The 11,799-nt window shown below is 41.5% G+C and overlaps 1 protein-coding gene across 1 annotated transcript in view; it reads left to right on the top strand.

The window, feature by feature from the left end:
* arhgap23b (Rho GTPase activating protein 23b) overlaps nt 1-10,422 on the top strand; it is a 69,564-nt gene extending 59,142 nt beyond the window's left edge. The window contains exons 15-16 of the mRNA XM_016246108.1: nt 7,737-7,768; nt 8,859-10,422. Of these exons, the coding sequence (XP_016101594.1) occupies nt 7,737-7,768; nt 8,859-9,434 (608 nt within the window). The 3' untranslated portion in view covers nt 9,435-10,422. The remainder of the gene's footprint in view (nt 1-7,736; nt 7,769-8,858) is intronic.
* Nucleotides 10,423-11,799: the final 1,377 nt, after the last annotated feature.

Genomic DNA, 11,799 nt, shown 5'->3' with positions numbered 1-11,799 from the left:
ATACACACACATATATATATATATATATATATATATATATATATATATATATATATATGTGTGTGTGTATTATCACCACCTTCTTTAGAAGAGAAAGAAGAGAATGGAGTGTTTTATAAGTTCAATAAACTTAAATAAATGTTGAACACATATTTAAAATGCAGTAACATGTTTGTTATGCTGTTACATATAATTCTGTATTTTTTATTACCATATTCTTTAAAATAGAGATGAGTCCCTTGTTTATGTGTGTGCTTGTTTATATGATTTATCAGAATGCAAATTTTAATAATGTCATGGGTATTATGATGATATCACAATGTTAATGTGGTTTATGATGAAATTTCTTGAGTTGACATTATTAAGATTGCTTACAAACAACATTTTATTAAAAATGGATGTATATGCAGACATTTTTGTGTGATGGGTAGGTGAACAGTTTGTACAGTAAAAAATAATTACGCCTATATGTGTCACGGACACGCCAGGCTTACACCTATCAGCGCTCACAATCACCGGAATACTAATCACACACACCTGACTGTCATTCAACAATCCCCCACACAGCACTATAAGAACACACAGTTCACACAGCCACATCGTCTGGTCTCCCAAGTGGAAAAGGACTCAAACCTATGCAGTATTACTTATCTGTTGATCCACGACTCCTTGATCTCCTGTGGTACCCTTGTGTGTTCCTGTATGTGTGTGTGTGTGTGTGTGTGTGTGTGTGTGTGTGCGCGCGCACTCCGTCTACTCACCTGCATCCAGCTCTGTTACACTGGCTCCTGGAAACACCCCGATCCTCTCCGTCTCCCTCCAACCTGGTAATCAAGAATATAACTGTCAGTATCCTCTTCAAGTCCGTTCAAGACTCTAAGTCTGCAATACTCACAAAGTCTTTGATCATCTCCATCCTGAATAATAAACCTGTCTGTTTGATTCTAACTCACCTGTGTATCGAGTCTGACTTCCCGTTACAGAAGACCAGACCACAACCATCATGAATCAAACAGACCCTGACCCATTCCAGGAGCTAATGGATGCTATGAGAAGAGTTCTCAGGCAAACCACCACGATGCCTGCACCAGCACCTGCCTCGGATCCTGCACCCAGTAGTTCTTCTTCGGCTCCGATCTACCCCGCCAGTCCCATGGTCAATCCAGCGCCCTACTCTGGCTCGGTGGAGGAATGCAATGGCTTTCTCATGCAGTGTTCTCTCGTATTAAAGATGCAACCACATCACTTCCCCACAGAAAGAGCTAAAATTGCATATGTTCTAACCTTGTTAACAGGTCAAGCGCAACAATGGGTGCTTTACTAATGAGTCATTACGGCACCAGAACGGTCCGGCCACACAAACCCTGGAGGCTTATACTGCGGCAAGGACGGACATGTAATAAGGGCATGTCCCATTCGTCCTCCACGACCCGTGGTGAGTGTGGTCTCTACCTCTTCAGTCAATATAAAACCTCTAACCACTACTGTTCAGATTGCAACTCTTCATTGTGTTTCAGTCAATGCCCTCCTCGACTCTGGGTCAGCCGGCAACTTCATTTCTGCCAACTTATGTAACCAACTCCAACTTAAGAAGATACTCAATGACATCTCGTACAAGATCCAATCGATAACCGGCAAGTCCCTTGTGAGAGGAAGAGTTCGATATTGTGTGGGTCCCATCTGGTTACAAGTCGGTCAGCTCCACAGGGAAAGGATCTGTTTATTGGTTCTGGAGGATTCCACTGCAGGGATAGTGTTGGGGTGCCCATGGCTCGTGTCCCATAATCCATCTATCTCATGGCCCACCGGAGAGATTCTGAAGTGGGGTAACGACTGCTTTCCAGACTGTTTTCCCGAACTACCCAAACCAGTCTCGTCCATTCCAGTGCTTCCAGTTAACTCCACATCCATTGAAAGTCCCCTTGAAAATCGCTCCATTGACATTCCCACCGACTATGCCCCCTTCCGTGATGTATTCTGCCCAACACGAGCCTCCCAATTACCACCTCACAGACCATGGGACTGTGCCATCGACCTTCTTTCTGATGAACCAGTGCCCAAAGGTAAAATCTACTCCCTTTCCATCCCTGAACAGAAGGCCATGGAGGAGTATATTTCTGAGGCTCTACAACAAGGATATATCCGATCGTCCACGTCCCCTGCTGCTTCCCGTTTCTTCTTCGTGGCTAAGAAGGACGGAGGCTTGAGGCCTTGTATTGATTACCGGTCCCTCAATAAGATCAAAGTCTAGTACAGATATCCCCTTCCTCTTGTCCCATCCACTCTGGAACAGCTTCATGGGGCCAAGATCTTCACCAAGTTGGACCTCCGGAGTGCTTATAACCTCATCCGTATACGTGAGGGGGACGAGTGGAAGACAGCCTTGGTGACACCCACAGGACACTATGAATATCTGGTGATGCCATATGGTCTTGTCAATGCCCCCTCCGTATTCCAGGGCTACATGAATGAGGTGTTCCGGGAGTACCTCCACCGCTTTGTGCTGGTTTACATCGACGACACCCTAGTGTACTCCAGGAACGAGGCCGAACATCGCCAGCACATCTCGGAGGTTCTCCAACGGCTCCGTGAACATCAATTATGTCTCAAAGCTGAGAAATGCACCTTCCATCAACCGTCCATCAAGTTCCTAGGTTATCACATCAGTGCTCATGGCATAAAGATGGACGAGAGGAAGATGGAAGCAATCAAGACCTGGCCCCTCCCATCTACCATGAAAGAACTCCAACGATTCCTAGGTTTCTCCAACTTTTATCGTCTATTCCTCCTGAACTACAGTTCTATCACGGCACCATTAACAAATCTCCTGAAAGGCAAGCCCAAGTCTCTGTCCTGGAACTCCGAAGCCACCACAGCCATGAAACAACTCCAAGAGGCGTTCACCACTGCTCTACTCCTGGTGCATCCCGATCCAAAAAGACAATTCGTGGTTGAAGTTGACGCCTCCACATCTGGAGTAGGAGCTGTCCTGTCACCGCAGCAGGGCAACCCACCTTGACTCCATCCATGTGCCTTCTCCCGGAAATTAACCTCGGCGGAGCAAAACTATGACATCAGGAATAGAGAACTACTCGCCATCAAGCTCGCCCTGGAGGAATGGAGGCACTGGCTTGAAGGAGCTCATCATCTGTTTATAGTCTATACGGATCACCGGAATCTGGAATATCTTCGTGAGGCAAAGAGATTAAACCCCAGACAAGCCAGGTGTGCTTTGTTTTTCACCCGGTTTAATTTCACCATCTCCTATCGTCCCGGGACGGAAAATACCAAAGCAGATGCTCTTTCAAGACTTCATGCTACAGACAAACAACCTGAGAATCCAGAGACTATCATCCCCACTGAGCTCATTGTTAGCCCGATCCAATGGACCCTAGATGACGACATCGCAGCAGCCAGTGTCTCCGATCCTGCTCCGCCGGGGTGTCCCCCAAGTCACATCTATGTTCCCCGCAGTCAACGAACACCACTAATTCATTCAGCACACACCTCCCTGGGCACTGGTCATTCCGGGACCAATCAAACCCTCTCACTGTTGAAAGATCGCTTCTGGTGGCCTGGAATGGCAAATGACATCAGAAGGTACGTGAGAGGATGCCGGGAATGTGCCAATGGCAAAAACACTTTGCCACTTACCTACTGGCAAACTCCTACCTCTTCCTGTTCCCCAGCGTCCCTGGTCACACCTGGGGGTAGATTTTGTCACGGACTTCCCTGTATCTGACAATAACACTTGAATCCTGGTTACTGTCGACAGATTCTCAAAGGTCTGCCGTTTGGTTCCTCTGAGAGGACTTTCAACAGCAATGGAAACTGCGGAGGTACTGTTTAATCATGTCTTCCGTAACTTTGGCATTCCAGAAGAGATCGTGTCTGATAGAGGTCCACAGTTTATCTTACGTGTATGGAGAGCCTTTTCACTCCTAGGTGTGACCATCAACCTTTCTTCAGGATATCACCCACAGAGTAATGGACAAACGGAACGAAAGATCCAGGAGATAGGCCGATACCTCCGTACCTTCTGCCATGGTCACCAGAACTCCTGGAACCGGTTCCTTGCCTGGGCCGAGTACGCACAGAACTCCCTCCGGCAACCCTCCACGAATCTCACTCCATTCCAGTGTGTACTCTACTATCAGCCACCTTTGTTCCCCTGGTCAGGGGAAACCTCAGATGTTCCCTCCGTCACCCATTGGCTCCAAGAGAGTGAGAGGGTCTGGGACTCAGCACACCAACATCTACATTGGGCAGTAAGACGCCATCAACATCATGCTGATGTCCGGAGAGCCCCTGCTCCCTCCTTCCAGCCAGGACAAGAAGTATGGCTCTCCACTCGGGACATCCGGTTGCGCCTCCTCTGTAAGAAGCTGAGTCCCAGGTATATTGGTCCCTTCCCCGTCATCCGGCAAATAAACCCAGTCACGTATGAACTCAAACTTCCATCACAGTACAGGATTCATCCCACATTCCATGTTTCATTGCTCAAACCCTATCACCCACCTGTTCTCCCTGTTCCCACAGAGCCTGGCACTACAGACGAACCCCCTCTACCGCTGGTGCTGGAAGACAGAACAACATACTCAACATTACTCCGTAAGGGAGATTCTGAGCTCCCGACGTCGTGGTGGCAGATTGGAGTACCTTGTAGACTGCGAAGGGTATGGCCCTGAGGAAAGATCATGGGTTCAAAGGGATGACGTCCTCGACCCCAATCTGTTGGCAGAATTCCATGCCTCCCATCCACACGATCCAGCTCCACGCAGTAGGGGTCGCCCACCACGACATCGGTATCTTCGGTCCTCAGGAGCGGGCCGTGTAGAGGGGGGTTCTGTCACGGACACGCCAGGCTCTTTCACCTATCAGCGCTCACAATCACCGGAATATTAATCACACACACCTGACTGTCATTCACCAATGACCCACACAGCACTATAAGAACTATAAGAACTATAACTATAAGAACACACAGTTCACACAGCCACATCGTCTGGTCTCCCAAGTGGAAAAGGACTCAAACCTATGCAGTATTATTTATCTGTTGATCCACGACTCCTTGATCTTGTGTGTTCCTGTGTGTGTGTGCTCCGTCTACTTGCCTGCATCCAGCTCTGTTACACCGACTCCTGGAAACACCCCGATCCGCTCCGTCTCCCTCCGACCTGGTAATCAAGAATATAACTGTCAGTATCCTCTTCAAGTCCATTCAAGACTCTAGGTCTGCAATACTCAAGTCTTTGATCATCTCCATCCTGAATAATAAACCTGTATGTTTGATTCTAACTCACCTGTGTATCGAGTCTGACTTCCCGTTACAATATGGAGTGTCCCCACAAACCAGATGTGTGGTAATACTTTAAATAATTGACCTGAGCAAAATTTGCCCCAGAGCATAACCGATTTTTAAATGATAAATTATACTAAATGATGTTTATGAAAATATAAAAATGCTGAAAGTTTACTGTTATGGGTAGGTTTAGGGGTGATTCAGTATAAAATTCAATAATATAATGTAAATATGAATATAAAAGGTTCTAAATATAATGTAGAAACTTACATTTTCTGTGAAACTGCTTTGCAAAAATTTGTTTTGTGAAAAGCTAAACAAATAAATGTGAATTTAATTGAATTATGTCTATGGGAATCCTCCATAAAAGTGATTAAATTATTATTTTTTTAAAGTGATTGTGACATGTGGCCAAGTATGGTAACCCATACTCAGAATTAGTGCTCTGCATTTATCCCATCCAAAGTGCACACACACACACAGTGAACACACACCCAGAGCAGTGGGCAGCCATTTTTTCTGCGGCACGCGGGCAGCAGTTGGGGGTTCGGTGCCTTGCTCAAGGGCACCTCAGTCGTGGTATTGAATGTGGGAAAGAGCGCTGTATATTCATTCATTCGAGTCCGACTCTCTAACCATTAGGCCACGACTTCCCCTTAAAACATGACAATGACAAGTCCACAATATCCCTTACCGTTTGGCCTGTTAAAATGATTTTTTTTCCCCTTTACTTATTTTGACGTCGCTGGCTCCTCATAACAAAGGTTTTTGTTATCTAAAACTAGTGTAAATGTTTTGCTTTGTTTTATATCGTGTGTGATCGCATTTATTTATATTAATTTCATTTAAAAGAAGAGAATAAGACTCGTACTTTTGAATGTGTGTTTGTGTACTTGTTTAACCTACGTTGTGGGGGGCCAAAGAGAGGAGCATGAACATTTTGACCTTGATTGAGAAAATTACTTATAAATCACATCAAATATTAATTTATTTTGTAAGATATAAAGTTTTCTGTGATGGGTTAGTGATAGGTTGTAAAATGTATAATTATCTGTAGATAAAAACAAAAACAAAAAACAATAAGAGTCTGTGTCGTGTCCCCATTTAGATAGCTAAGAAAACGTGTGTATGTGTGTGTGTGTGTCAGAGAGAGAGCGAGAGAAGAGAGAGAGAGAGAATGGATATTTTTATCCATTTCTTTCTTTATTGTTTTATTTTCAATTCATTATTAGTCATGTTACATATTTTATTTAAATCCTTTTTATACAATCATAAAATTATATGTGTGGGGTCAAAAGGTCAAAGCCATAAATCTTTCTTGACACAAGCGCCCGTTATTGACTATTCCCATGTTGTTTTCAATGAAACTGTTAGCAAATCATAGCAGTGGGTGTTTACTTGAGAGTCTTGAATGTGCCCCGCCTATAAAAACAGACCGTTCTGCAGAGAGGCTCAAAAACAGGGCATAAAATAGCCCATTACTTCTAAATTATGATGTGTTTTTGATGTAAAATCACACTAACATTATAAGTGAACCTCAGAGAACATTATAATAAAAATAATATAAATAAATTTAAAAATAATTTAAATAATGTAGTTCATGACCCCTTTAAGCACATTTTAGTATAGGACATATGTACATTCACCTTACAATTTTGTTTGATTTTATAGAATGTATATTACAGTGCCATTCCTGGCTTGATTGATATATTAGGGAGGCGGGACTCCCACATTGCTGTCATGATTGGTCTGTCAACTGACAGAGATGGTGTTATTGGTGCTTCCAGGATTGGTCATGCCCAAGACAGTTCTTATAGTGAGATACCTCATATATTACCAGAGAATTGCGAGATTACACAAATAACCTAAAGTTTTTTGGGATTGTATTTTTCTCAGGTTATTTTACCATCTGCTGCAGCTTACAACTAAATGTTTTTTTATATTCTGATCTTCAATTCTGTTATTTCATATCTGTTATTTGACTGCTAGAAAACAAACAACAGCATTTTCAGTGTTTTTTCAGTAGTGTTTTTAGCTCTTAAAGATGAGGAATATCATTTTTATGTTCTCCTCTCCTAGTTTAATATGCAAAGAAAAATACAAGTAAGCTATTGGTAGGTTGATAGATTGCAGATATATGTGGGTCGTATATGGTTCTGTGGCACTACATTGCTCTGTTGGTTGTAGTATGAAAGCAACGTTGGCTCAACCAAAAGGTGGGACAATCTGTTTGTCCTATTCAATCATGGGGAATCTTGTTCATTAATAAACATTTTATATTTCTATTTTAAATTCCCTTACACTAGTAATGCAGAAATATACACTTCATCTTTAAAGACATAAGACACAGATTGCACTCCCCATTTAGCTTGCTCTGATAAATTGTATGACAATAATCCTGACTCTAATGTGTTACTTTTCCTCACCTGTACAGATTCCACCAATAGTGACTCAGCTAAATCTAAGGTAAGATCAGCATCTAAAATGCACAACTATATTTATTTATTTATTTTTTTTAATTGAGAAAGTTTACTACCTATACATTTTTTCTCAGTGTGTATTTTTCATTTTCTATTATATGTATTTTATATTAATATTTTTTGTTTTGCATTTAACAAATGGCAGGCATAGCTGTTTTTCCTTGAATGTTGTGAAATGTTTTTCATTTAATATTTTTATTTTAGTGGTTAATGTGAGGAATATTCCACATACAGCTAAAACCAATATATATATATATAGTAAATGTTTTCCATTTTAAATTATACTGTCATCGATTTTAAATGACAAAAGTTTAATTGAAAAATATACATGAATTTCAGAATGTCTTAGTATTTAATGTCTTAGACATCATATTGCTTTATGATAGCAGAACTTCATGGGTTTGTGCCAAATCAGATGATCATTCAATCCATCATGATTTCAGAATGATCCAAAGAGTCCAGAATGATACAAAGAGTCGCAAGATTAAGTAACTTGAATAGTATACAAGTAACAGTTGACAAGTGCAGAATCTAAAATATTTATTATTCAGTTAACATCATGACCTTGCTTTGTGTGAAGAGTGGGGTGGGGCCGAGAGCCATGGGAACGAAGCGAGGCCAGTGGAGTAAATGATAATGCGCGACACCTGCGCCACTCACTGGTCTCGAGTCCCACGGAGGAGGATAAAAGGAGGAGTGACGACAGTGTTGGACTAGAGAGGACTAGGCCTGGACTTTATGTTGTTTTGTTTCTGTTTGTTCTATTTTAAGTTTTGTGTTTATTTTATTATTAAAATTATGTTTAAATGTTTGCCGGTTCTTGCCTCCTTCTTCCCAATCTACGAACTGTGTTACACTTTGTTTTTCATTAAAAAAATCCTAAAACTTTTTGTTTCCATGTTTGTTTGAAACGATTTTGAATGTCAGATTTTTAGTGTTGTCATGCCTCCTGGATAAACTTCTGATAACATGTTACTGAAAAAAGATTTTGAGTCCTCATTAAAACACCAGAATCAGCAGAAAAATTTGTGACATTTTTTGAGCTCTGCAATGAAATGTAATTTCTTTTATTACAGGGAACATCAACATCTAAGAAAGACCTGAGTGCCAAAGACTTCCTCCCCATGTCTATAATATCAGCCATGACCCGGAAGAGAAAGAAACACCAGAGCACCTGCCCTGCAGACAGCAGCACTGATGAAGACTCTGAGCAGGAGTCAATCAAAGCCAGCATCTATGAGGAAATGAGTGACAACAGAGAGGTTCCAGGGGAGAGAGAAGCAAAACAAAGCAAATGCCCATCCCGAAAATCAAAAGAAGAGACTGGGGAAGTCAGCATGATGGAGGGGAAAAAAACGGAGGACCAAGAAGAACTGAGGGTGGCAGAGGAGAAGAACACCATTCTTCAGAAGGAACGGGATAAGATAGGAGTGGAGGTTTGTAAGAGAAAACAAACAGGTCGGATTCGGTCTCAGCGCCCTCTGAGCTACCTGTATTCACACCACCAGAGTGTGTCAGGGCTCAGAGCCTCATCGCAGTCGACCAAATCTTGTTTCTCCACCTGCTCCAACCCACCACAGCCCTCAAATATCCCTCACAGTCTCACCCAGAGGAAACTGAGAGGAGAAAGATTGCGACCTCACACATTGTAGGTATAACTGAGCCGGAATGGAAAGGAGCAGGGCTTGGGGGCGATACCTGCCTCTTGCATGCACAATCTGGGCCTCTCACCAGTCAAAGAATCACTTGTTAGAGGTCAAGAGAAGCTGCGTCAGTGGAGCAGCACGGATGTCTTCAACAGGACTGCATTTGTAAAGAGCAGGTCAACTGATCAGCCCATGGCCTGTGGACATGCAGGCTTACCAGAGACACGCTGCAAGAAACATGAAACACATAAACAACCCCTTGCCAACTTTAGCCCTGCTCTTTAAAAAGCTTTAATGCTTTTGTTTTTAACTTCCTCCTGCACAAGAGGAGGGCTACTATGGCAGCTACAACCATATGACAGCACCGTTCTCATTACAAGAGTCAAAAGCATTATTAAGTACCTACAAACAGATGCAGCAAAGTATTTTGAGTGTTTGAGTGTGAAAATGCCATTCTGTGCTCCCACCATCTCACTGAATATTAACCCGCTTATTATACAGCTACTTGTCAAATATAAAAAGTAATTTTAGTTTAGCTGAAATTATTTTACATTGATATTATCTTAAAGCTTTTGCTAAGAAAAAACTAGCCCATTACAATGTACAAAACAATCAGCCTGGCAAAAAGTCAAAATTGAGACATGAGAATATACGCTATCAGGAATTTTCCTTGAGGGGGAAAGATTTCCCCACACAGTTTTTACATCAGGTTGGTTACAAATTTGCTGCACTGACAAACAGAAAGCTGCTTTGGTTGAAAGTGATTTCTGTGTGAGCTATGCTTTATACATTCTTTGCAGCAGTGGTGGCTCCAGGATTTTTTTGTTGGTGGTGCTAAGGGGGGGCTTAACAGTTCAGAGGGGGTGCTAAAAAAACTAATTAAATATAGAGAAAGTAATGAATGCCTAAGCTTCAGCTATCTAAGCATGCAAATTCAGCCACCTTGTGTTTTTTATATACAGCAGCTTCGAAAGAGGCATTTTTACATTTTCTGTGGTATTAAACTTCTCATATGCCACAGTTATTAGTAATATAACTTCTAATGCCAACTGCCAAATATGACACTTGCAAATTAATACAATTTATGAACGCAGATAGAAAAGAGAGAAAGTAGGGATTTTTTTTTTGTTATTATTATTTATTTATTTTTTTACACATCTTTTTACTCTTTTTTTTTTTTTTACCATCAAGTGTCAGTCACTCTCAATGCCAACTGGCAGGAAAACACTGTAAATTCTAAAAAAGTTTTACAATAGATAAAGTGCCGACAATTTATAAAACTACTTCCACATAAGCAATTTTTTAAGAGTTGCTACTCTGTGTGACGACAGACTCTTCTCCATCCTGAACTTTAGACTGAGGCTACATTTACACTAGTGCGTTTTTGTTTTAAAACGCATAACTTTTGCCACGGTTACACCTGTTGTTTACACTACTGGAGTGTTCGACCCTCGAAAACGGATACTTTAGAAAATGATGCAGACGGGGTTGCGTTTCAGTGTAAACGGACCAAAGCGGAGACTTTTGAAAACGATGGCGTGGCTGCCCACATTCACTCTGCGTATCCTTGTTGACCGTGCAAACCATAACATCGTGCTGGATTGTTGTACCCATAGATATATATACATATCTATGGTTGTACCCAGAGCCGTTGAGAAATAGAGTTATGACACCCCTTACCAAAAAGTAGTATACTTCAAGTTTATTTTAGTAAGTATACTTAAGTAAAGTTCAAGTACATTTTTAAGTATACTTCATGTAGTAAGTATACAAATATCAGTGTACTAGTAGTATACTTGTAAGTGTACTATTTCAATATTCCTTGGGACTAAATTGGCCCACTTTCTAGTATATAAAAGTATACTTTTGAGTATACTTTAAGTATAACAGTAGTAAACTTTGAGTACACAACTAGTTTACATCAAAATGTTTAGTTTGTACTGCAAATATAGGTATACTGATGGTTTACTAATTAAATACTTGTAGTAGTATTTTTAATATACTTTGAAGTATAGTCTCAGTAAACTACTAGTTTAGTAGTTTTATTCTACAAGATGGTGACATGCCAATCAGCTAATCAACTCAAAACACCTGCAAAGCTTTCCTGCGCCTTCAAAATGGTCTCTCAGTTTGGTTCACTAGGCTACACAATCATGGGGAAGACTGCTGATCTGACAGTTGTCCAGAAGACAATCATTGACACCCTTCACAAGGAGGGTAAGCCACAAACATTCATTGACAAAGAAGCTGGCTGTTCACAGAGTGCTGTATCCAAGCATGTTAACAGAAAGTTGAGTGGAAGGAAAAAGTGTGGAAGAAAAAGATACACAACCACGCCACGTCACTGTCACGTGTGGCATCAATGCACCGC

This window comes from Sinocyclocheilus grahami, unplaced genomic scaffold (assembly GCF_001515645.1).
Source record: "Sinocyclocheilus grahami isolate Dianchi unplaced genomic scaffold, SAMN03320097.WGS_v1.1 scaffold785.1, whole genome shotgun sequence".
NCBI lineage: Eukaryota > Metazoa > Chordata > Actinopteri > Cypriniformes > Cyprinidae > Sinocyclocheilus > Sinocyclocheilus grahami.
Note: the sequence above shows the minus strand (reverse complement) of the source record. Positions and strands in the feature narration are given on the sequence as shown.